Genomic DNA, 27,530 nt, shown 5'->3' on the forward strand with positions numbered 1-27,530 from the left:
TGCATGCGCTGTCTCCGCGGCCATTTTCTTGAAGTCCATTGTGTCAACCTCCGGCAGTTCAATTTAACCCGCAGCCCGCTGGCAGATCAATGACACCCACCGCCGCAACACTGAGCCTGCAGTATTGTTGACCCTCAGTCAATTGACCCTCCTGAGCCCCGACACCTCCTTCTCCGAGCCCGCAGCATTGCTGACCCTCAATTCACTGACCCTCCTGAGCCGTGACACCCCCTTCTCCGAGCCCGCAGCATCGCCGGCCCTGCCTCATGTGACCCTCCTGAGCTGCTCCACCACCGAAGCTCCTCTCTGGTGAGCTAATATAAGATTATAAGATGGAGCCTCATTTTAACATTAAATATTATTTTTTCCTATTTTCCTCCTCTAAATTTGAGGTGTGTCTTATAATCCAGTGTGTCTTATAAAACGAAAAATATTGAATATTGCACCATTATCTTCCCCAGCGCTTTACAGACATAATCATCCATGCCCCCATTGAGGCTCACAATCTGAATTCCCCATCTGTATGTGTTCTACATACTGTTATTTCCAAAATCAATTCTTCTTTTGTCTATAATTTTGAAATTTCTTGGTTTTTTTTATAAACTTAAGTAAATACAATGCTCCATAACACCATATAAGAGTAATTGTGGGTATGGGCACCACCAACTCCCCACTTGTAGCACAAACTCAATAGCATAATAATGCAAGAGAAACAGGAGTTTTTAAAGTGCAAAAAGTGACAGATTTTATTTGAGACATGAAGTGAACATCTTTAAAAACACTTCAAATATATCTGGGTCAGGCATTGGCAATGACATATCCAAAAATCTTGTGTCAATGGGTTGTTAGGTACAAGTAAATCTCAATCAAGGTAAATACACCACAATTAAACAAAAACCCATGACACCAGAGGATTATATATAATACATACAGTATAAGGTATTAGGACACAAAGCCCGTATAGGGAAAATCACATTGTCCATAGCCAGCCACAGAGGAAGCCTCAGGAAAACGCCCTACGTACGTTTCGATATGTTTATGCGGTAATCAAAATCTTCATCAGGGGAAGGATTCCTAAATATGTCCCCAGTATGCCAGGTTTAAATAGAAATAAACCGCACTCCAGGCCAATCGGGAGTCCCGGAAGTGGCGCCCGCGCCGACGCGCCGGTCAAGTCCCGCGAGACATCAGCCATCACGTCATAATCGCGCATGCGCGGGAGCGTGGACGCGTCACCATGGCTCCCGCGCAGGCGCGAGACGTACAGACAGCGGTGTTGAACGGGGACAGGTACCGGTGTCAGCGCGCTCGCACTGAGACCATCGGGTAGCACTGGAGGGTAAACAGTAAGCGCATAATTTTACATTATAAAGTGTATGTCACATCACATAACATAATGATGTCCCATGTATATGACGGGGGAAACTTCATTCTTTCTTGTATCATGTCAGTTATACTTGTATCTTTTTTCCTCCTCATATCGCTTGTCAGATCATAATATGGATGTGCATTACTTTATTGGCCTGTGAAAATAAAACCTGGTATTAAACTGGGGGCATGCAAGTATTCTAAAATGAATAAAAGCATAAAAGATGTAGGTGATTTTTTATATATAGGTGATTATTTATATATATTTTTTTATAAACTTGTAGATTATTTTTGCTCTTGATCTCAGGGTAAGCAAGAAATACTTTTCTTTTTAAAATCATTACAACTTTTTTTTCCATTCCTACTTATTGAACAAGCTGTAACAATTTGTTTCCCATCCGTCTTGAGCGGTATAGATCAATCACCTATTTATGAGAAATGTATATAAATCTCCTATTTTATTAAAAAAAACTATTTTCTGAACATCTCATATTCTCCACAATGTATGATCTACCTGCAATAAAATTTCAGCCGGTATAAAATATAGTCACGTGAGACATTACTTATTCATCGTGTTCTACCTTTGTATTTTTGTCATTGGAAAGCGCTTACAAAATGAGAAGACTTCTATCTGTACATTTCCTCTTATTGATTCTCCAGGCGTCCTATCTCCTTTCCACGTTTCTCCGGTCGGTTCGGCTGCTGTTATTTCAGATATTTTCCGGTATTATTTGCCTGGATATAAAAGTTTCTTGGACGGGAATGTACCTACTATAACATTCACCTTTTTCCACTCCAACCTTTCCTCATTTGCCGCTTCCTTGAGCTTTCCTTATGTGCATCTTTTATAAATCATGTGCTATGGTAAGAGGAATAAATGTTTTATGATTAGACTCTGTGTGCTCGGACTGAACAATTGTAGCTTTTTCTACAAGAACCTAAGTAAGAAATTTTGGAATATTCTACATTTACCTTTATAAATTCTGTTTCTGGCTGCCGGTGCCGTTCTCTCAGGTCTCTCTCTACTACTGATGACCCTCTGTATTGATATCATTAGGTGACCTCTGTGGTCAGTCACTGGCTTCAGCGGTCAAGCAACTGTTCATGAAATGTTACCTCTGTAGTCAGCATCTGATCCCAATGTACGCCTTACATGTCAGTCTGGACATCATGTCTACTAGATACCCCTATAGAAGAAGACACATAGGACTGGCAAGTACATACAGTGCCTTGAAAAAACAAGAAAAACAAAATCAGCTCACCCAGATCACATGGAGACTCCAATGAAGGACAGGTGCACGGTGAAGCCGGCCCGGCCAAGAAACTCCAGGAGAAAGAAAAAAAAATCCAGCACTCGTGTCCAGAAAATATATTAAAACTTGCTTTTTTATTCAATATTCATGGTAAAATGGAAATGGATCATATCCACAAGGTATAAAAAATCCCCATAAAGATGAGATAGGATGACAGGGTACGCGTTTCGAGCTACATGCTCTTAATCTCAATATTTTCTGGACTCTAGTGCCTTGAAAAAGTATTCAGACCCTGTGAACTTTTCCATATTGCACCCACTTTAAGGGAACCTGTCAGGTCCGATATGCACCAAAAGCCATTGGCAGTTCTGGGTACATATTTCTAATCCCTGCCTAACCGTCCCTGTATCTAGTAGCAGAGATAAAGAGATCTTTAGAAAAAGTATTTCTAAAGATTCTTTATGATATGCTAATGAGAGCAGGGACTCGTCGCAAGGGTGTTATTTCCCCCAAGTAGTCCATCCTTTTAGCATATATTGGCATACCCACAGGGGCGTGCTGACATGCTATTCAATGCCCATTGTCCAGCGTCATCAGTGGTGATGCGCATACCTGTTTCCATTGTCACCACCTCAGATGCCAGGTTTAGGGACAGTGCGTATGATCAGATGTCACAGCACTTCCAGTTATGCCACCATGAAGTCGGGTATACGTGTCCCGGCTTCAGAGAGGTCTAGTGTGCATGACCAAAAGTGCCGGGGATTTATGATCATGCGTACTGACCCTAAACCCAGCGTCAGAAGCGGTGACAATGGACACAGGTACTCATGTCTATGCCGATGACGCTAGGCATTGAATAGCATGTTAGCACACCCCTGTGAGTGTGCTATCATGCTTAGAGGACGGACTAGTCAGGGAATATAACGCCCTTGGGACTAGTCCCTGTCCTCATTAGCATATGATAAAAGTTCTTTAGAAATCCTTTTTCTATAGATCTCTTTATCTATGCTAGTCTATACAGGAACGGTTAGGCAGGGATTAGCAATATACTCCCAGAAGTGCTCATGGTTCTGGGTGCATATTGCACCTGACAGGTTCCTATAAATGTTTTTTATAGGAATTTTGTGTGATACATCAACACAAAGTACCAAGTATTTCTGAAGTGTAAAGGAAATTATATATGGTTTTCAATCTGTGTTTCATCCGTTTTTTTCTGATCCATTGCATAGAGTCAGTAGATAAATAAAAGTTTACTTCCTTCAGTTGTTAAAAGTGGAAGTGAAAAGAGCAAATGCAAAACAGATGAAAAAAAACAAACAAAAAGAATGTAATGTGTAACATATCACTGGGAATAGAAAGGAGACACTTTTGCCTGTGGGATCTGTCCGGTATTGCAGCTCAACCTTGTTTATTACATTATGATGAGCTACAAACATTAGAAGACTCACCTTTTTTTTTAATCCAAAATAACCTTTTTACTATAAAAGGTAATGTAACGCTGACATCCCTGCATCGTTCCTCTCACTGCCCCGGCAGTGACGCCAACATCACCACCGCGGCTGCCCTGTAAATCTACCCCACGTGTGCTGGCTCCCGCTGCAGTCCCCAGCCTCCAGGCTGTTTAGCACATGTTCATTCCTTACTTGTTAAAGGGGCAGCGTACGCACTCTGCAAGTGTCCTCAGCCTATGGCTGAGAAGCACAAGGTAATTAAGGCACCCTCCCCTATAGGGAGGTGCCTGAGTAACTTCAATATCTAGTGTGTTTTGAACCAACTAATTCGTTGTCAGGTCCCTGTGTTCCTGAACTAGTCCTGTTCCTGTACCAGAACCTGCCTGTGCATCTGAACCCGTCATGTCTGTATCAGATGTTATGTCCTGAACTCGTCCTCCATGAACCAGCTGTCCTGTCCTGAACCCATCCTGTATCAACCAGCCATTCTGTCAGAACCAGAAGCTGAACCTGTCTTGTCTTAATTAGTTGTCTGATCTGTATCCACTCTGCCGGTCGTCATGTACTGCCTGATACTCTGAGTACGTCCCGCCCCAGCGCAGATAGGGGTGCTCGGATCCGGGGTGGTTGTGGCTCGAGGGGTCCAGACCCGGGCTTGGCAGACACTCAGATCCTTGAAAAGGAGATTATTTACAAGGGAGAAGTTCGTGACACCACCTGCGGGTTGCGATAATGGGAGTACCGCCGCTGCTGAAAGGAGTACCAGGGAAGATGGTGGGGAGCAGCAAGGTGTCAGTCCCTCCGCAGGTAGCAAAGGCCCCGGCCTTTGGGGTTCTTGGTGAGATGTTTGGGAACTCAGGGTGCAGGGGAGCCAAGTTACTCACTGCGGGTAGTCGTGGTGCAGGATGAGGATTATAAAGCAGACACACACTGAAGATAAACCAAAGACTCTGTGCATCACAGTCTCTACAGGGGAGCTCGTCCAGGTGTCTGCTCCCACCGGTGTCACTGAGTAATCCGGAGCCACCTCCATGCACAAGTTAGTTCTCTGTGTGGCTCCTCGGCTTGAAACTGTTGGGGCCCCGCTCACTATGTTTTTAGTGTAGCTGTGCTCTTGATGGCTGGCACTTGGGATTTTAGAGGGCCGCATTACTGGAAAGCCCTATGCTCCGCGGTATGCTTTTGCATTCAATCTCTGAGCTCTTAGGGAAGTTGATAGAGAGACTCTCCCTCTCAGGTTAATTATCAGGACGATGAACTGGCTCTGATCTAGGGTCCTGTACCCCATCGTGCTCGGTACCGGTCAGTTCTTTTGGATGTCTGATGCCGACAGTCCTCCTAGACTATGTCTGTCGCACCCTTCCAATGTCATTGCCACCGGTCCCCGACTCCTCTGGTTCCGGACCACCGTCTGCGACCCAACCTTGGTCTAGCTCCCTCAGAGTTACTACTCCCCAGCTCCTCACTCTTTGAGGGCTCTCACTACTCTGCTCTTACTCCCTCCCACCAGTCTGCTTGACCTCTAGGTGGGTGGCCGTATTCCGCTTATCCAACCCACTGGTGTCTGACCGGACAGGATGTGAGGTGTGATTGGGATTTGTGCTGATGTTAGTGACATCGGCTTCTTAAGAACCTGGAACCATGGGGGGTAGGTCCTGCACCCTGAGTAAGGATTGCAGTACCCCGTGGCACCCTGATATACTCAGGGGCACCACAAGTACGTATCTGCATCCCTGACCTCAAGGATGAGCTTCTATAGTACTGAGGACTGCCCTGGAGTGGTACCTGGTGGCTACCTGCGGCACAAGTCTAACCACATTATCAGAGGCTCTAGCGAAAAAACAGGTAGTTCCTTAGTCCCACCCCTCCAAGGTGAGCCCGGCTCCATGGCGCAGTGTGTCCACACCCACCAGCGTGAAAAGTTTATTATTCCATCTACAAATTTGGTAAATTTTTGAGGATGCTTATAGTAGATAATAATGGAGGGGTACAGGTAGAGGGTTGTTTATTCTTATCTGTCCCGTCTTGTCCATAATTCATTTTGTAGCGCTGCTCAGTTTTCTGGTTTCTAAATAATTTTTGCTTCAATCCCATCTCAATACAGTTTCGCTAGCAATCATTAATTTTCTCTTTCCATGTGAGGATGGATTTGCATTTTTCTGTATTTCATAAACACATTCATTACCATAATGTTTTCTTCACTGTATTTCCCTTTCCTTGGTCTACGCCGTTCTCATACGTGTTGCTTGGCAAAGGGTAGATAGTTTTCTATTTGCAAAGTGAATCAAGTGGTGCTGGTTTATGTTTATATTCAGAAAGTAACCATAAGAAGACAAACCCAGCGCCATGACCGCGCTCACCTGGGTTCTGTACTGGGCTTCATTATTGCCACGAGGCTGAGCGGATTGATAATGTATGCATTCATTACACTATGATCTGTAATATCTGTAATGATTAATGGGCATTGTTTCTGCCTCTTCACCAACATTTACTTACGGCTTGTAACTTAGAAATTGATTTAGCGGAAATATAATGTATATGACGTTAATTAATAGGAATGGCTGCTTGACTGAAAGATCCTATCATTCTGCACTGTCCTTCATTTCTCATGACATTGATGTATTCTGTGCACTGCACTGTTATGTTTTTTTTACTTTTTACTTTATTTGGAACTCTTCCAAGTAATGGTCAAGGAGGGGCAGGGGCATTGGGTTGTGTTCATGTCTAATTGTATGAACAAAGTCTATGTTATGCGGCAAAGAGTAATTATCGAATGCCTGTGTGCATTGTCTGTTTTACAGATATTGGACTTTTGTGTTTTCCTGTATAGGAAATTAAATTTGCTTTCCAAAACAGACTGATACAATAAAATCCATAGGCCAAGTGATACATGCTTTGCTTACAATGGGAGTCTATTGGTGCTAAATATAAAAGTGTGATAGGTGTGTCACAGTTGACAGACATCACTGTGGTGTCGAGCTGCAGAAGGTCGCTGCGTTTTGCTGCAAAAACTGCTCTTTGATATTCCATCCTTTTCTTTGTAGTGTGAATGGAGTTTTGTGTGTCTTCTCTGTTAGGGTTTCTCCTTCCCCTTTAGGACCCTACAGAGATCTTCACCTTTCAGCTGCTAATCATTATCCCTTACCCTCTGTATGTTATATACTGTACCTTCTGCTCCTTGATATTCCATCCTTTCCTCTGTGGTGTGAATAGAGTTTTGTGTGTCTTCTCTGTTAGGGTTTACTCCTTCCCCTTTAGGACCCTGCAGAGATCTTCGCCTTTCAGCTGCTAATCATTATCCCTTACCCTCTGTATGTTATATACTGTACCTTCTGCTCCTTGATATTCCATCCTTTCCTCTGTGGTGTGAATAGAGTTTTGTATGTCTTCTCTGTTATGGTTTATTTTTTCCCCTTTAGGACCCTGCGGGGATTTTTTCCTTTCCACTGCTAATCATTATCCCTCACCGTCTGTGTCTTTATATACCTGCTTTTCCCCTTGGTATGTTGCTGCTGATAGAGTTAAGTTTCTATACGGTCCTGATTGTAAGCAGTCGGCTTGTAATCATCTGAAGAATTCTACATTGCTGTTCCTCTCCCTAAGGGGTACTTCACACACAGCGAGATCGCTGCTGAGATCGCTGCTGAGTCACGGTTTTTGTGACGCAGCAGTGACCTCATTAGCGATCTCGCTGTGTGTGACACTGAGCAGCGATTTGTCCCCTGCTGTGAGATCGCTGCTCGTTACACACAGCTCTGGTTCATTTTTTTATTGTTGCTCTCCCACTGTTAAGCACACATCGCTGTGTGTGACAGCGAGAGAGCAACAATCTTGAATGTGAAGGGAGCAGGAGCCGGCGTCTGACAGCCTGCGGTAAGCTGTAACCAGGGTAAACATCGGGTAACCAAGGTGGTTACCCGATATTTACCTTCGTTACCAGCCTCCGCAGCTCTCACGCTGCCAGTGCCGGATCCTGCTCCCTGCACACGCTAAGCTAAGCGGTGTGCACTGGTAACTAAGGTAAACATCGGGTAACCATACCCGATGTTTACCTTAGTTACCAGTGTCCGCAGCTTCCAGACGCCGGCTCCGTGCAAGCGCAGCGTCGCTTGCACGTCGCTGCTGGCTGGGGGCTGGTCACTGGTCGCTGGTGAGATCTGCCTGTTTGACAGCTCACCAGCGACCATGTAGCAACGCAGCAGCGATCCTGACCAGGTCAGATCGCTGGTGGAATCGCTGCTGCGTCGCTAAAGTGTGACGGTACCCTAAGTCATCTTAGAGATAAGCTGGTTTGTTTTCCTTATGTGTTATTTAGGACTTAGTGGGGTTAACTAGTGTTCATCCTGCCCATTCATTAGCTAGGGCCCAGTTCAGGGTCAGCCAGGGCCAGGTATCCTGCTTGACACATAGGTGCGGAACCCATCTAGGGAAGTCAGAGGAGTGAGTGGTAGGTTTTATCAGGGTCACCATCTCCCCCTCCCTAGACACAGGGTTTCTCTCTTTCCTCCCCTCCCTTTGTGCCGTTCACTTGGTATTTACCCATACGTAGAGTGACAAATAGCTGGTGAAGTATAGGAAGGTGGGATTCGGGGCTGCAGTGCTGGTTGTGAAAAGTATTGTAGTATTAGGCACGCTCCTGTTTTCATGTGTTGAGGCACCGATTGTCAGCTGCTGTTTCTCCATTTGTGGCTAGTCACTGACACCATCACATAATTGATGAAGCAAAAAAGAAAAAAAATGCTTTAGAAGTATACCTCTAATGCAGAGGAAAAAAATCACGTGACCAGAGCCTTATTGGTGTATATGTTCTAAAATCTTATGTACTATACAACTTTATCTAGATGTCCAGTAGTATAATATTACTGTCACCCAATCCTCTGCTGACTTGCCCCAGTATACACAGCAACGCTATGTCAGTCTGATGTAACCAGTAAAAATAAAAAATATATTAATAATAAAAACCTAATTTAAACAAGATGTACTTTTCTGACGATACATTCCCTTTGACTTATACTGACCATATACTTTTGATTAATGTTAGTGGATCCTGATGACAAGTATCACAAGTGTGGCACGGCCTGATGGGATCTTGGGATGATCCAGGACCAGAAGGTCACAGTGCATTGTTGATTGCAAATCCGCATTAGTGCCTTTAGAGTTGGAGCATAGCTAATTTCATTTGTCACTGAAGGGGTTAAGATTAATTTCTATCCTGCAGTGGTCTAACAGGTAGTTCTAACCTCAGCTGCAGCCACTCTTTTCTACTATAAATATCCTCTCCTCTCTTCACTCTATGTCAGCTATAGCTCATTCCTATTGCTGTCCATTTGGAAGGAGCCAGTCTCTGGAGAGAGCTGAGGTGTCACTTCAGTTGTAGCTGAGAAGGTCCTGCCAGAGGTTTATTTGTTGTGTCTTTCTCCCCTGTTTGTCTTTCCTACCTCATGTTGTCTTATTGTAGTGGCCAGGTTTATTGTCAGCGAGGGCCTAGGCACATGACCGGCGACGGTGGGAAGGACCCGTATTGGGATGTTAGGGAGTGCAGTGATCAGCCTTAGATGAGTGTTAGGAGGTGACCCCGCTCCCTTCTCCCTAGCGCCTAGCATATTGTGTTCCAGGTGTACCCTGAGAATTGTGAGTTCCCTTATACCTGGCTGAACCCCGGTAGTCACTACGTGACAACAATTTAATATATGGCGGCATGGTGGCTCAGTGGTTAGCATTGCAGCGCTGGGTCCTGGGTTCTAGTCCCACTAAGGACAACATCTGCAAGGAGTTTGTATGTTCTCCCTGTGTTTGCGTGGTTTCCTCCGGGTACTCCGGTTTCCTCCCACACTCCAAAAACATACTGATAAGGAATTTAGATTGTGAGCCCCAATGGGGACAGTGTTGCCAATGTATGTAAAGTGCTGTGGAATTAATAGCGCTATATAAGTGAATAAATATTATTATATTATTATATACAGTATATATAGGCTAATGACATCTTTTCACATTTATGTTTTACTAGCTGTAGTACCTGGGTGTTGCCTGGGATAGTAACTATCTCTCTGCCAGTCTCTGTCTTTGTGTCATTGTATGTCTGTCTCTCTGTCTGTCTCTTTCCTTGTCTGTCTGTGTCTATGTCTCTGTCTGTCTGTTTTCATTTCTCTCTCTGTCTTTGTATCAGTCTATCTGTCTCTATCTCTGTGTCTCTGTCTCTATCTCTGTGTCTATCTGTCTCTCTCTGTCTCTATGTCTGTCTCTTTCCCCGTCTCTCTTTCCCCGTCTGTCTCTTTCCCCATCTGTCTTTTTCCCCATCTTTCTTTGTCTCTTTCCCCGTCTGTCTCTTTCCAGGTCTCTCTCTTTCCAGGTCTCTCTCTTTCCAGGTCTGTCTCTTTCAAGGTATGTCTCTTTCAATGTCTGCCTCTTTCCCTGTCAGCCTGTCTCTGTCTGTCTCTTTCTTTGTCTATCTCTATCTCTCTGTTTCTTTCCCCATCTGTCTCTTTCCAGGTCTATCTCTTTCCCAGGTCTGTCTCTTTCTCTGTCTGTCTTCCCGTCTCTTTTCCTGTCTCCTTCCCTGTCTGTCTTTGTTCATCTCTTTGTCTGTGTCTTTTCCTGTCTGTCTCTTTCCCTGACTGCCTATCTCTGTCTGTCTCGTTCCTTGTCTGCCTCTATTTCTCTGTCTCTTTCCACGTCTGTCTCAGTCAAGGTCTGTCTCTTTCCCCATCTGTTTTTGTCTGTCTCTGTCTGTCTCTTTCTCTGGCTGCCTGTCTTTGTCCCTTTCCCCGTCTGTCTCTTTCCCTGTCTGTCTCTTTCCCCGTCTGTCTCTTTCCCCGTCTGTCTCTTTCCCTGTCTGTCTCTTTCCCCGTGTGTCTCTTTCCCCGTGTGTCTCTTTTCCCGTCTGTCTCTTTCCCCGTCTGTGTTTCAGACTCTTTCTGTCTCTCTATCCATCTCCCCACTGACATCATATTACCTTACACATAAGCTTCTTATACTAACACTGTCCTTTGTTCCTATAGCAACCAATCACAGCTGCTATTAATAAACCGTAGTTCCAGGCTCCGTTCACTTTAATGGAGGCATGTTTTTAGACAGTAACTGTAAAGCGCGGGGTTAAATATTCCTGTCCAAACATAGTCTACGACGTTCCCTGGGTCACATGAGGCGCCTGTGCAAAATTTCATGATTGTAAATGCGACGGTGCAGATTCCTTTAGCGGACATACATACACACATGCACACACACACATACACTTAGCTTTATATATTATATGGGATTGTGTTTGTGATTGGCTGCTTATAAATAATACTCTTATTTATAGCCTTTGTTCCATCTACACAGTGTATACAATAATGCATGTGTGACCGGACGTAGAAATAACCCTAAGGTTAATATTGATTGTTCTACCCTGACCCTGACTTTTACCTTTCGGCCGCTTATTATCTGCTCTACCTTAGGCTTTGCCTTAATATATTATTCTATGGCCATCTAGTTTGACCAGTTAATGTAGCCGCACGTTCAGTACATAGCCCGGGGGCAACTATTCCTATATGTGATTATTAAGGATACCTGGCAGACATCATTATTTACCTGTTACAATGAGTATATTCTGCAACGAGCATATTAGCTCCGACATAATCTATGGTTTGTATTGTTGTTGTTTTAACAGGTTTTGAAAAAAGAAGTGAAAGCCAGCAAAAAAGGATTTACAAGTGAAAGTTCCCTCACCAAGATGGCAGCAACAAAGAAATGAGAGCAAAGGATATAAAATAACTGGAGAAGTTCATATAAAACATATATAGATGTCAGGACAATGTGTATTTATGTGATGAAATAAAAGCAATGGGAAACATGGAGGGAAAGCTGTTCTTTTATATTATCTATGGACTTTTATGGGGCGAAAAAAAGTCATTCCAAAATCTAAAAGGAAAGTAAAATACTGTAAAACAACATCATATCCTGAGCATTTTGTCTGCCATCTTTAAGTGAGAGCACTGCAAATGAATCTAAGAAAAAAAGTAATTTCTTCAGACGCTGTTACAAATCTATCAGACAAAAAACCTGATGGCACTCCCAAAATGCAGTCTGAATATGTGCAAAACTGAACATGACCTATAATACCAAAAATAGACAGCTGTACTCTGGGATGCTACAGTATGCGTTTAATGAATGCAAGAATATAGATATGCATTACTGCTTAAGGAAATCTAGGAAAAAATTAGATATTTAGCATATAAAAATGTCCATTTCAATATCTGCCCAGTCACCATGTCAAGGCATACATATCTTGTATACTCGGGAACCTACACTATACTGAAGCCTCTCTCTGGGTTACAAATCTCCATGTGTATGGGCATGTAGGAACCTGCTACTGAAGAATGAAATCACCTGTGGCTAATAGGGGAGAGGTGCATCGTTAGAGGGCATGACTCCATAATCTAGACAAAGGCTGATGGCACTTCCAAAAGGCAGTCTGAACAGGTGGAAAACTGAACATGACCTATAATAACAAAAAAAAGGTTTGTAACCCAGAGAGAGGCTTCATTCAGTGTAGGTTCCCAGTAATGAGATATGCCTTGACGTGGTTACTGGGCAGATATCGAAATGGCCATTTTTGTATGCTAAATATCTCAATTTTTCCTAGATTTCCTTATGCAGTAATGCATATCTATAATATTGCATTCAGTTTTTGCATGCCTTAGCATTTCAGAGTGCAACTGTCTTTTTGTGTTACAAAGCTATCAGAGATATAACTCAAGGCATTTCCCAATGCACAATTCCTCCCCACCTGCAATAACTGCTAAGATAGCTTTGTTTAGTTTCGCAACCCTCGAATGGGAAAGTCCACTTTTGGGTTGGGCTTATTGGAAACCTGCCCCTGCTCTAATTTTGCAGGATTGTTTCCAAAAATTAAGGACATTCCTGGAAAATTCAAAAGTGTTGAGAAAGTCTCAGATGACTAGTCGGCTGCTCCCCACACTGCTCCTCTAGTTTTACTCCTCCGACTAGGAGAGTAGGGTTGGGAGCAGGTATTGGAGACCTGCCTTGGACTAGTCCTCCAAGATTATTAAACCTACACTAGACCTGCATTATTATATAAATGTATCAGAACGACACAAGTAAGTCCAAACAAATTTCAAATTTATTGACATAATACTAACAAACATCATAGATTCATCACATGGTCAGAGATGGGTATCAAAAAACACAGTAAAAAAGTTTTTTCCCCTTAAAAACACAGAAAAAAATCCTGGAGCAGTGTGGTAATTAAGCTAGTGCATTAGAGTGGTCAAGAAAAAACACATAATGTAATCAGTTGGATGTACCAAGTATTATATTACAAACTGACAGTCCAGCGAGGATAAGGCAGGCTGTAAGCTCCAATTTTAAAGTGACAGTGCCATACAATTACATAGTACACAGAGGAAATATTACAAGTCACACATACATAGACATAAGGTTCTGTGACACAATGTTTAGATAGAGATTCCCCATATACAGATTGCCCGCATTCAGGTCAGTATGGCCCCAATACACACCATACCGCCCTGCCAAGCAGGGAAGGGAGGGGGAAAAGATCAAAGACAATAACCTGCTGGAAGGCAGTTTGAGAGTTTTTAGGACCACTACCTGGAGAACCAAACTGCCCACCACCTCTACGCGCGTTTCACACCCGCTTTGTCAGGAGGTGCTGTGACAGGTCACCATTATATGGTGCTGGACTCACCTGAGGCCCATTACTGACGCGCACTGCATGGCGGCGGCCATGCCGCCCACTCCAGCCGGCGTCCCCGAAGTTACGATGCGCATGCACGCTAATCGCTTCACTCATTGGGTGCCGACCGAAGGGGAGGGACAGACACCGACATACAGAGCGCGCACAGGCATCAGCATGCCCAGCACCATCTTAGGTGAGGGCAGCAGTGCTGGCAACTCACTATAAATTAAGAATGCATATTCAAATCGTACAATATCAATGATCCAAAGTGATGTCATTATTATTTATATAAAAAGACATGAATTGGGTGAAAATACACCATTAACATAGTCCAAGTAGATTCACACAAAGCATATGGGGATATAGCACACAAGGTTCCAAAGGACATTCATTCACCCATATACATCATAGGATATCGTTACTCATCCCAACATAAAATTGCGTGCTACATAGCCACAGCCAGGCACTAAATATGACCCATCATCATGTATGTTATAGAAAGTAGGTTGAAAACAACAACAATTTCATTAGTAGGCCACTTAGATACACTTTACGTACGCGTCATAATGGACGTAGATCTTGAGGTACAATTCCATCATAGGTGTAAAAAATATGCATTCGCATATGGCAGATTTTCTTAGATAACTGCTCTCACCAAGCCCTGTACATAAGGATAACAAATAAAAAGAAAGAATTTTTAAAATAATGACCCTAAAAATCAGACAGAGAGCGAGGAACTTGAGGGGGCCATTCAGGCCAAGACTCAAGTAAGAAATATCGTGCAGAATATAGTTTAATTAGGAAAAGCGTACAAAAAACGCACGAGAACACAGATCAAAGGTCATATATTGTCCTGAAGGAAGGCTATCACAGGAACGGCTTAAAAGACACCAGGTCATTCAAACCCTGTGGCTTCACCGTTTCCAGTGTGGTAATCCACTTTACCTCCTTCTGGGCCAAAACCTTCCTGCGATCACCTCCCCTCCTACCAAAGTAGACTCTGTCCTCAGCCCTCTAAACTTGAGGAGACGCCAATTACAACTATGTTTTTCTCGAAAGTGCTTAGGTATGTTATTTAGGGCCTCAAATTTTTCCGATGTTTCGACTTTCGCTGCTTTTTTTGATATCCCTAATGTCCTCCAAGATTCCTAGCCTTTTGCCAGGTCTTCAAAATATGTTATCTCTGAAGCATTGCAATTTGTCAGTGTTATGCAGCCAGGCGCTATTTCATCCTGCAGCATGAGTCAGTGGTTAGGTAACCTTTAAGAGGCAATTATTCACAAACCTTGGCTACGACATGCTCATCAGTGGCTATGCATAGGCTCCAATTGGTGTAATGTTCCCGTCCCCTATAGCCCGACTATATGTGTCATGGGTTTGGGAGGCTGCATAAAGATTATATATATATTTATTTATTTTGCACACTTATATGTGATCATCACTGTCGCCATTAGAGCTCACAATCTAAATCCCATGTCTTTGGAATGTGGGAGGAAACCAGAGGAAACCCAAGCAAACACAGAGAGAACATACAAACTCCTTGGAGATGTTGTCCTTGGTGGGATTTGAACCCAAGACCCCCACACTGCATAACTGTGGTGCTAATTGCCTTTTATTTAAAGGGAATCCGTCACCAGGTTTTCGCCACATAATGTGAGAGCAGCATAATGTAGGGGCAGAGACCCTGATTCCAGCAATGTATCACTTACTGGGCTGCTTAATGTAGTCTTGATAAAATCCACTTTTTATTTGCTGCAGATCTCCCAGTTCTCTGAACAATGAGCTCTGTATAACCCCGCCCACACCACTGATTGGAAGCTTTCTAATGAAAACTGCCAATCAGTGGTTGGAGGCGGGGTTATACAGAGCAACCTAAATGTGGAGGGATGCATGGCAGCAGTTTTAATAGTTCCTAATGATAATTTGCTGATAAAACAGTGATTTTATCAGAACTACACTAAGCAACCCAGTAAGGGTGGTATCACACACAGCGACGACGACAACGACGTCGCTGCTACGTCACCATTTTCTGTGACGTTGCAGCGACGTCCCATCGCTATCGCTGTGTGTGACATCCAGCAACGAATAGGAATAACGTTTGGAACACCATTCTAAGTCCGAACTGGGTGCAAAAACCTAAAAAACATCACTATGGGGAGATAAGGTATGCACACCAGTGACTATGGAAGGGGAATACATGGAATAGCAGAAACTGCTGTGTGAATACTGACTTGAAAAATCCAATAGCTATATGTAAGAGTGAAAATGTGAAAAATGGAATCTGCATTACTGCCATGAACATGTGAATCAAGAGAAATTTAGCTACTGAATTGATCAATGCAATAGAGCCCCAACACTACGCCAAAGTATTTCTCTACGTTGGGGTCCCTAGCGTGTGTGTGTCCTCTCATGCAGTTAAAAACGACCCGACCCCTGCTGTGAGATCGCCGCTCGTTGCTGAATGTCCAGCTTCATTTTTTGCTCGTCGCTCTCCCGCTGTGACGCACACATCGCTGTGTGTGACCGCGAGAGAGCGACAAAATGAAGCGAGCAGAGAGCAGGAGCCAGCGTCTGGCAGCTGCAGTAAGCTGTAACCAGGGTAAACATCGGGTAACCAAGGGAAGACCTTTCCCTGGTTACCCGATATTTACCTTCGTTACCAGCCTCCGCGGCTTTCGCTGCCAGTGCCGGCTCCTGCTCTCTGCACATGTAGCTGCAGTACACATCAGGTAATTAACCCGAAGTGTACTGTAGCTAAGAGAGCAGGGAGCCAGCGCTAAGCAGTGTGCACGGCTCCCTGCTCTCTGCACATGTAGCACAGCGACGCGTGTCGTTATGATCGCTGCTGTGTCTGCTGTGTTTGACAGCTAAGCAGCAATCATAACAGCGACTTACAAGGTCGCTGTTGCGTCACAGAAAATGGTGACGTAACAGCGACGTCGTTGTCGCTATGTGTTGACCCAGCTTAAGTGACACATCGCTGGAATCAGGATCTCTGCCCCTATGTTATGTTGCTCTCAGATTAGGTGGCAAAACCTGGTGACAAATTCCCTTTAAAATTCAGTGGGTCATTGTGCTTGAGCAGTATACCAGTCCTCCTTATTTGTCCATAACATGTTTGCAATAAGACATACCTTGGGCTTGCTGGACATATTAATTGCCTATCCAATTGCCCAACATGGAGGAGAATTCACACTGCAGAATTTAAGTCGCCTCATGACATGAAAAATACGGCTTGAGACTGAGCAACTGTGTAAACATGCAATGAAGATTTTCTCTTCTGTTATTTATATGAGCAAAACATAAAAATAAAACCTATTCAGATATTTAGAGCTTCAATATCCAGTAAATCAAGCAATCCAGAAGATCAAGCAACTAGTTTACCACAAATTAATAAAACGTTGATGCACTGTTAGAACTTGATTTATTCTGAAAATATAATCCCTGATGTATATTTCGGGACCAGAAGCACAATCTCATTTTCAGCATTTGGAATAAAAGGATGTTTGAGTGTTTTTTTTCTGCTTTTTATTACAGCGATACAACAGTGCCCCCCGGTGTTCACACAGAGGTATGACTGGTCAGCAGGATCCAACGTGAAATAACATTCTGATCATAATGAATTGCCACAAACTTATGTATTGGTCTTATCAGCATAACAAACAGCACAACAGTTTTTTTCCCCTTTTAGCTTTCTTGGAAACATTCCTGACCTTATTACTCACTTTTATGTCTTTGTTTACACCCTCTCCCATTATTCTTTCTTTTTTATTTTTCCTCTGTATTTTTTTTTTTACTTTCTTTACATTCAATAAGACTTATTAAAGGGAGTATGTCAGTAATTCATTGCTATGTAATCTGAGAGCAGCATGATGTAGGGAAAGAGACCCTGATTCCAGTGATGTGTTTGCTTCGTGCCATTTTGATAAAATCTCGCGTTTCTCTGCTGTAGATGTAGCAGTGCTATAACTGCTGAACTGTGAATAATGCTGCCAAAATCCCTGATTGGCAGCTGTGTACACTGTACATTGACAGCAAGCTGCCAATCAGTGGTGGGGGAGGGGTTATACAGATTAGCTGGACTACTTGGCACACAACACCTAGTTCTGCAGTGATAATCTCCTGCTGATAAAAAACTGATTGTATTGAATCTATAGCAAGCTGCTGAGTTACTGGAATCAGGGTCTCTGCACCTGCATTACACTACTCTGATTAAATGGCAAAACTCTCAGTTAAATAGCAAAAACCTGCTGAACTGTGAATAATGCTGCCCACATCCCTGATTGGCAGCTGTGCACACTGTACATTGACAGCAAGCTGCCAATCAGTAGTGGGGGAGGGGTTATACAGATTAGCTGGACTACTTGGCACACAACACCTAGTCCTGCAGTGATAATCTCCTGCTGATAAAACACTGATTGTATTGAATCTATAGGAAGCTGCTGAGTAACTGGAATCAGGGTCTCTGCACCTGCATTACACTACTCTGATTAAATGGCAAAACTCTCAGTTAAATAGCAAAATCCTGCTGACAGATTCCCTTTAAGGCTTGTATTTTATATGTCAAATTGCCAATCTAGAATAATAAAGCATTGGGGTGAATTGTGCCAAATTTTTTTCAAGGAACTTTCTTATTAGTTATAAACATTTTTGCCTGCTATGAGCAGAAGAAGATATGGGAGAAAATAGCAAATGACTGTGCAAGTAGGCAATGGTTAAAGGGAACCTGTCAGGTGCAATATGCACACAGAGCCATGAGCAGTTCTGGGTGCACATTGCTAATCCCTGCCTAACAGTCCCTGTATACACTAGCATAGATAAAGAGATCTTTAGAAAAAGTATTTCTAAAGATCATTTATCATATGCTAATGAGCGAGAGCAGTAGCCCCCATTTGCATGTTAGTATGTCCCTGTGGGCGTGCTAACATGCTAATGGGGCCGACTAGCCAAGGGAACTAACGCCCAGGGGACTAGTCCCTGCACTCATTAGTATATGATAAAAGATCTTTGGAAATACTTTTTCTAAAGATCTTTATCTATGCTCGTGTATACAAGGACAGTTAGTCAGGGGTTAACAATATGCACCCAGGACTGCTTGTGGTTCTGGGTGCATATTGCACCTGTCAGGTTCCCTTTAAGAAAGTGCTAGGGATCATGCACTTATTGTGACTTGATGAAGCAAAGTGTCCATGTTCCCATCCAGATCAATTATTAGTAAAACTTTGGCCAGTGTCCTAATGGTATGTAAGGCCCTCTTCACACTCCTGTGTAAAACACGTACATTTTACACCAGTACCGGTGTCATCAGTAGGTTTTTTTACAGTGTGCTATTGTGACGCCCTGGCCTATCAGGTTGTCTCAGGACATTGTGCAATCTGCCCTTCTGCATGGTGTCCATCTCTTCCTTGGTTACGGGTCCCTGGCCTTTGGTGTTGCTAAAAACAAGCCAGTCAAAAATCCTAGAAACACTCTGCCCCACACCCACCAGACACACCAATAAGTAGCCTGAAGGGAATAGGGCCGCCCACTTGGGGGGGTTGGTTAGGGAGAGTCAGGAGTGTCAGGAGCAAGTCAGTCGAGTGGTGGCTCTCGAGAGGAGAGGTCACAAGTAGTTGGAGGAGGTTAGGAGCTGGGCTCCTCAGTTACAAGGTGGCAGACGTTGGTCTGGGCCTGGAAGGAGCTGGAACCTTGGTCGCAGGGGATCGTGTCAAGGGGCTCGGAACTGCCGAGGAGGGCAGCCGGCGGCCTTGAGCCATCTCCGAGCAGGGGCCAGGGCACGGCGGGGTACGTGGACCCTAGGCCAGGAAGTAGCTTCAAGTGTCCTGGCAATTTACCCGACGAGGGCGAAGACTTCATGATTTGTCCTCTACCTGCTCCAAATTCGGGGTACTAGCGCAACGAGGGGGATAGGACTTTCCCAATACATAGTCCAGAAAATCCCAAGCGTGAACCCTGAGAGCAAGCTCACTCTGTTAGCCATACGGGTGAGCAGGACCCGACTAGTTTTACACTACATGGGCCAACCAGTAAAGAAAGTGCCAAGGAAAAGGCCACAGGCTAACAGGCAACACCATCAGGCACGGGATCCCAGCGTACTCCCTCCCTGCTACAGCGGTGCTAAGAATTCCGGTTTACAAGTTGTCGGTGTCAGCGTTATTGGACTGAGTGAGTGCGCAGTGACCCTTTCCTCCCCAACGGTACTCCCCTCTCACCACCACCAAGCCCCGGGGCACTCTCCCCCCACCCACGGAGTGGTTAAACACCTAGCTGCCATACCATCGCCACCGGGCGCTCTCCACAGCAGCGGTGGTATTACACCTTACCACACACTGTGGGTGACGTCACGAACTCTAACGACAAAACCCCTTGTAAATACCCTCCATTCATTTCGGGTGTCCGCGCGGCCCCTCCTGGGTCCGAAGACCCTTCGAGCCACCACGGATCCGGATCCGAGCAGCAGGCGCTGGGGCGGTACATTATCCATGTGTTTTCCATAAGTGTGCCATCAATGTCTCATCAGTGTTTCCCATCAGTGTGTCATCAATGTGTCATCATTGTGCCATCCATGTACTATCCATGTGCCATCAATGTCTCATCAGTGTGCTATCTGTGTGCCATCAGAGTTTTCCATCAGTGTGCCATCCATGTGCCATCAGTGTTCCATCAGTGTTTTCCATACATGTGCCATCAGTGTTTTCCATCAGTGTTTTCCATCAGTCTTTTCCATCAGTGTTTTCCATGAGTGTGCCATCCATGGGCCATCAGTGTTTTCCATCAGTGTACCATCCATAGGCCATCAGTGTTTTCCATCTGTGTGCATCCATGGGCCATCAGTGTTTTCCATCAGTGTACCATCCATGGGCCATCAGTGTTTTCCATCTGTGTGCATCCATGGGCCATCAGTGTTTTCCATCAGTATTTTCCATCAGTATGTCATCCATGTGCAATCTGTGTGTCATCAGTGTTTTCCATCAGTGTGCCATCCATGTGCAATCTGTGTGTTATCAGTGTTTTCCATCAGTGTGCCATCCATGTGCAATCTGTGTGTCATCAGTGTTTTCCATCAGTGTGCCATCCATGTGCAATCTGTACGTCATCAGTGTTTTTCATCAGTCTGCCATCCATGTGTCAGTGTGCCATCAGTGTTTTCCATCAGTGTGCCATCAGTGTTCTTCCGGTCTGCCTAAGGCTGGCGTCACACTTGCGATTTGAAAATCGAACCGATTCTCATGCTAGAAAGTGGCATGAGCTCTTGACTCGCCCACCCCAGGGCTTTGGGACATCCGGTGTCGGGCCGGACTAGTCAGTGGTGGCGGGGCCCGACTCCGTGACCCTGACAGGGTCAACTAATATGGCAGTTGTGGGGTTGGTAACTAATAATAACGTTTGTAAGTTATTCGTGACGCCACCTGTGGATTGCGGCTATGGATCCGGGGCTGATGGATTAGCAGCTGGGATGGTTCTGCTCCCCACAGGTGGAGCGGTACCCCGGGGAAACCATTGGTGCTTATTAAAGTCTATGGTGGTGTTGTAGATGGTGCAGTGCAGGCGAAATAATGGAGGCAACACCAGGGGGTGCAGTTTCAAGGTTTTACTCACTGGTTCATGGATGTCGCGAACTGGTCGCCCACTGGTGTGCTGGAATCCTTTGTTAGGGACCTCCGCCAATCCCGGGTAATTCTGGGAGTAAATGCCGGTGCACCCCTTAGTTGTGTCTCTTCCCTCGGCTGTCTTCAAAGCCTTGACTTTTCTGGATAAACCTGTCTTGGCCTCCACTATAGGTTCTGGACAAGAAGGCTTGCCTGGATGGAACTCTGCCCTCTTCCCAGGGGTTCTACAGTGGGTTGTGGCCCGGGGCGCTTGCAACCACCCTGGCCCTTCGATGTTTACTTCGGAAATGTCTTTCTTTCCTTGGTTTCTAGGGACCGTCGCTGATGCAGCCTGATCCCTCCACCCGATGTCTTAGTGGAACAGGCCACAAGCTTGAAAGCCTTTCAGTGGCCCTGGAATCCTTTCTGTAGTTTTCTGCTGTGGTGTCACCTGGGCCTAGCCGGGCCCCATGGTCTCCACCAGGAAGCTTCAAACTCAGTCTTCACTGCTTCTGAGGTATCAACCTCTCTCTCTCCAACTCCTCCTTGCTAACGCCTCTCAGCTCTCCTTCCCAACTTCAACTCCAACTTCAGACTAAACTTGACCTTCCTGTCTCTGCTCTACTCTCTGCTAGCTCCTCCCACCTTCCCCGTTGCTAGGCCCCACCCTATGGGAGAAGGGATGGGTTTTACGGCCCCCCAGCATGCAGCATGGGGGGTAGCTGCCACTGTCCCCGGTCCCAAAATATGCATAACAATGGGTGTAGTGTGAATTTGCCTGTGGATCGGCGTTTACTCCTTTCCTTACCCAGAATGGGACATCACACCTCTGGCTGAGGTGCAATGTCTCTGTCGCAACTGAAGCCTCAGGGGCGCCACACTCTGTCCAAGTGTTGATCCATGTGCAATGCAATTGCAATGCGATTGTGTGATTTTTCTCTAGATTGTAGTCCGTGTGCAATCCGTGTGTGATCCGTATGTGATCGGTTTTTATTCTCAGTAACTATGTCATCTGCCATTTAGCTCTACTACATGCCCGCTGGCAGTAGACAGAAAGAGCCGTGCGATCAGAATGAACTCGGATGAACTTCACCCGACTTCATTGTCATCTCGCGGCTCTGCCTGTGTGTCGGGGCCTGATTTTCGGTCACCGATGAAGGTCTTACCAGTGACCACAAATCCCCTGATAGACTGAAGTGATCTGCGCGATCAGCGGTGCCATCACTGAGGTTACCCGCGGCCACAGCTGCAGTCCTCCACCTGAGATCTGTGGCTGCAGGTAACCAGAGTGACATCATCGCTGATAGCGCAACTCACTTTAGTTGCTGCGGGGAGCTCACAGAGAGCGGTCGTGGTCTGTGGCCGCTCTCTGTCAGCTTCTAATGTAGCAGATCTGAAAGCGTCGTGGCACCTCTGTGGATTACATCGGACCTGGAGGGGTATTTGGGGATGTTAATAAAGTAGTGAATGAGGGTGTTTTTTTGTTTGTCATTTATTCCAAATAAAGGATTTTTGGGTGTATGTATTTATTTTCTTTAATTTACACGTTAATCATGGAAGGCATCTCGGGGAGACGCCTGACATGATTAACCTAAGACTTAGTGGCAGCTATAGGCTGCCATTAACTCCTTATTACCCCAATTGCGACCGCACCAGGGCAATTTGGGATGAGCCGGGTACAGTCCCGGGACTGTCGCATCTAATGGATGCGGCAATTCCGGGCGGCTGCTGGCTGATAGTTAGGGTAGGGGGCTCCCCGTAATTTGGGGCTCCCCATCATGACAATACCAGCCTCCAGCCTTATGACTTTACCTTGGCTGGTATGAAAATTGGAGGAGACCGCACACCGTTTTTTTTTTAATTATTTATTTATTTATTTTACTGCACGATATAGACTCACCTACCGGCAGCAGTGATTGGTTGCAGTGAGACAGCTGTCACTCAACGTAGGGGTGGGTCTGACTGCAACCAATCATAAACGCCGGTGGGCGGGGAAAGCAGAGTGAATACGAGATGAAATAATGAGCGGCCGACATCCATTTTTTTTCTCGCACTCATAGACTTGCATTGGAGTGACTCGCACGAGAAACTCACCAAAACACAGCATGCGGCGATTTTTTTCTCAGTCCGATTTAAGCTGAGAAAAAAATAGCAGATGGGAGCTGCCTCATTGATTAACATTGGTTCGAGTGCAATGCGAGATTTTCTCGCATTGCACTCATGCGATTCAATCGCAAGTGTGACTCCGGCCTAAGGCCGGTTTCAGACGTCCGTGTTTAATCAGGTACAAGGCACACACATGGTTATGGTCATATGTGTGTCATCTCTGTTTGCGTATGTGTGACATGCACCGGAGAAAACACGGGTCTTTGAAATTAAAAGATTGCCTATATTTACCTGTATGCAGTGCTGTTTTCTTCGGCTCTACTATCTCCTGCTTCTGACCGTCCGCTCATTATACTCACTGAATATTCACTGTAATGAGGAGCTGGAAGCCGGAGCATCGAGGTGACAGTTCTGGATACAGCACCGCCGAGGACAGCATCATGAGGACAGGTGAGTATTCAGCAGTGCGTCTCTGTGTAGTGACGTTCAGGAGGTCATTGGAGTTCCCAATGAACTCTGATGACATCCCCACGACACCCGTGCTACCATGGGTGTTAGGACAGAGACTTCACGGGTTCATCAGAGTTCATTGGGAACTCCAATGAGATGAATCCCCAATGCTGTCCCCGCGATGCTCCGGCTTCCAGATCCTCACTGGACACACACACACAGCACACACAGCACACACATGTATACACTGAGTACATATACACATATATGTATACACACATAGCAGACACACATAGATACACCGAGCACATACACACACACATAACGCACATGCATGTATACACTGAACACACACACATATGTCTTCACACACACACAGACACACATACACACACATGGATACTCACCTGTCCCCAGCACTGAAGTCCCTAGCGATGCGCCTGTGGCGCCCCTGACCTGGTCAGGCACCACTGAGTACTGCACCCATGCTGGGGACAGTACAAACAGGTAATCCAGAAGGCTGACCGAGGTGTGACTACACAGGCGCATAGTGATCAGGTCTCACACATGTACCTTTGGGAGGACCCCTGGGGATCCCAGGAGGGGGCGAAGCCGGTGCGAAGCCTCCATCTCCACTCAAGGGGTGTGGTAGAGAGCCTGGTTGCTAGGTGACGTAGGCAGGCACAAAGGGAAAAGAGAAGGAGGAGTAAGAGTCTGAAGCAGAGTGTGGAGGAGTGAGGAGCATGGAAGTGGAGCTCAGACAGGAGCAGCAGTGCAGGTCCCACGAGTGAGCCGGTTTAGTGTGCAGCTCAGGAAGAGCAGAAGCAGACCCTGGAGCTGTTGCAGTCTAACAGCGTCCGCGCAGTGACTACCGACGGGGGAGAACGGTCACCTAGTAGTGCTACCCGAAATCCACACACAGCTAAAGAGAGAGCAACGGAGTGGGAAGTAAGGAGACTGCCAGGGAGTTACCAGGCCCAAACGGGTAGCAGGTCCCAGTGCGGAGATAGATCCAGCTTTCTTCTGCCAAACCTGCTTGAGGGGGCACTTCACACCCCCAAGACCACACTACAGAGTCCGCAGCCACGTAGCCACAGTTAGGGCCCATAGTTCACAGGAGGCAAGCTGCCGGAGTGTCCTGGTCCAGGCTACAAGCAAACGGGCCAAAACGAAGGGGAGAGAGGCACCAGCAACTTCCCTGGGTGACCCCCATAGGGACTAAAAGTCGGGGTTACCCCAAAATGTAAAGGGCTAAGGAAGGCGAGTCGGTAGCCACCCTCATCAGTCAGCCTGAAGGACACCTGGTTCCAGCCTGGTTCATCCCAGCTACGCCCGGGTTACTCACCCTGCCATCTTCAGTGAGTAAAACCCCTGAAAGACATTCTGCTTGTGTTGAGTTATTCTGTGCCTTGTGGTTCTACACACCTACACAGGGCCCTGGGGCTTGCCTCACTCTCAGGAGGCTATTACAACTGACTGCACCCACCATCAGCCCCAGGCATCCCTTAATCTGCAGTGGCGGTCCCCACTGACCGCAATTCTGAGAGTGGCGTCACGACAATCCTAAATAGAAGATCTCCTACCTGTGACAAGATCCAGCTGCGTGGAGTCCCTGAAGGTAATGCACCGACACAACACTGGAGGGGCTTCATTTCTGGCGTCACGAACAGGATAAGGACTAGACCTGTTCAGAGAGGTGACCATGTGCCTGGGCGGTCCGCTTGAAAAATTGGAAGCGCCGCCATATTGCCACCATGAAAAGCGCGCTGAAAAACAACAGCAGCCCGCGCTGGGAGAAGTTACCGCCCACGAAGAGGTGTGGCTACCCAGAGATCCCCTGCAGAGTCCTGGTCTCGCAAGTGATGAGAGCGGAAGCGTTCAGAGACGTCGGGAAAGAAAGAGAGCCAGAAGCCTGCTACTAGAAGAAGGAGACGCAGAGGAAATGGCGTCTGGACGCAGAGACCCAGAGCCAGGCTCCGCTGCCTGGTGGTATCGGGAACTTGCCCAGTTTTGCGACCGACTGGAGGCCAGGGTCGTATGGCAGATCAGCGAGGGACGCACGGAGCTTCTGGAGATGGCTGCAGCGGTTCAGGCCTACGAGAGGAGAGCCATGCGACGAGCGCCAGACCGAGCGGCGACGACTCCGACCCCGATGATGCTACTGATGGGTGAGTCCGGTGTTGACCCTGCCAGCGCGAGTGCCCCGACCCCTGCTGCCATGCCCGCGGTCCCAGGAGAGATGCCCGGCGCGGCGACACTGAACCAGGCCGCAGAAGCGCCCGGCGCGGCCCGCCAAGTCCAGGCCGCCGCAGCGATGCCCTGCCCGGCCCGCAAAGATCCGGCTGCCACCGCGACCCTCCTCCACGCCGCAGGTGTGACGCTGACCCAGGCCGCCGCCATGCAGGGCACGGCCCACCAAGACAAGACTGTACAATCATTTACCCCGGCCTGCAAGGCCAGAGCAGACACCGCTCCCCAGTCCAAGGAAGTCCCTGCTAGGAAGTCCCTGTTGGGAGAGGACCCCGAATACTGGAAGCTGAAGGCTGATCTAGAGGCCCAGTTCCCACAGGAGATGGTGGACCGGTATCTGCTCCCTCCGCATACCCACAGGAAGACTCCTGCAACATCCACGCCAAAGAGTCCACCGCCCTGGCCTGCTGATGAACATCCATCCCTAGCGCTGCCACAAGAGGAGTGCTCAGAAGAACTAAGGGGGAGGGAAGGCCAGAAAGCTGAGAAGCTGACCCCGGAGCCATCAGCAGTGGATCCATGCCCAGAGCCAGAGATGTTGCCATATTCCCGCTGGGATGAAGAGAGCCCGACACCCTCCGCTGAGGAAGATCTGTCCAGATACATCACCTGGGAGCCTGCAAGCGGTGAGATAGCAGCCAAGCAGGACCCAGCCCGCAGGACACGGCGCCGCAGTAGGACAAGGGATCCACCTGCACAGCAGTCTCCAGATAAGAAGGATGAAGTAATAGCCAGAGACTTGGAAGAGAAACGGTCTTTAAGGAGAGCTAAATCCCAGGTCAGAGGCCCACTTTGTCGTGGAATTGTAGAGGAATTTAGTTTAAAATCTGGATACGGTTTCATAGTTGCACCTGGCATGAAAGAAGGCATCTTTGTGAACAGAAGGGATGTAAGAGCACATTTACCTAGAGGACATCCAGGAAGAAACTTGCAGATGGGAGATTCAGTGGAGTTTACCAAGCACCAAGGAGAAAGAGGATGGTATGCCCTAGATGTTACACCATGTCCCAGAAATCCCTACAGAAACAAAGAAGAAGAGGAAAGAAAAGACAAAGAACCCATTGATGAGACCACTACAGATGATGACAGAGATGGAGAAAGCAACAGGTGCCACAGCCCTACAGGCCCAAGCCCTGGTGAGGAGGAATCTGTGTAAAGTAAAGTAAAGTACAGAAGTTAAAGTTTGAAGTTTTGCAACGTTTACAAGTTTAAGAAATGTGCCCACATGAACTAGTGTGAGAAACCCATGAACCTTAAGGCTATGAACTGGCTATAGCCACAAACTCTCGCAGTGTAAATAGTTACCCCAGAGGTACAACCACTACCAGGGAGCACGCCTGTTTATGGGGCCTGGCTCTCCACCACA

General features: G+C 46.3%; 1 protein-coding gene across 2 annotated transcripts in view; it reads left to right on the forward strand.

Moving 5' to 3' along the window:
* Positions 1 to 12,157, forward strand: part of ODAD1 (outer dynein arm docking complex subunit 1) — a 288,275-nt gene extending 276,118 nt beyond the window's left edge. For both annotated transcript variants that reach the window (XM_075327544.1, XM_075327543.1), the window contains exon 15: positions 11,721 to 12,157. In XM_075327544.1, coding sequence (XP_075183659.1) covers positions 11,721 to 11,804 — 84 coding nt within the window. In that variant the 3' untranslated portion in view covers positions 11,805 to 12,157. The remainder of the gene's footprint in view (positions 1 to 11,720) is intronic.
* The last annotated feature ends 15,373 nt before the right edge of the window (positions 12,158 to 27,530 follow it).

This window comes from Anomaloglossus baeobatrachus, chromosome 11 (assembly GCF_048569485.1).
Source record: "Anomaloglossus baeobatrachus isolate aAnoBae1 chromosome 11, aAnoBae1.hap1, whole genome shotgun sequence".
Taxonomy (NCBI): Eukaryota; Metazoa; Chordata; class Amphibia; order Anura; family Aromobatidae; genus Anomaloglossus; species Anomaloglossus baeobatrachus.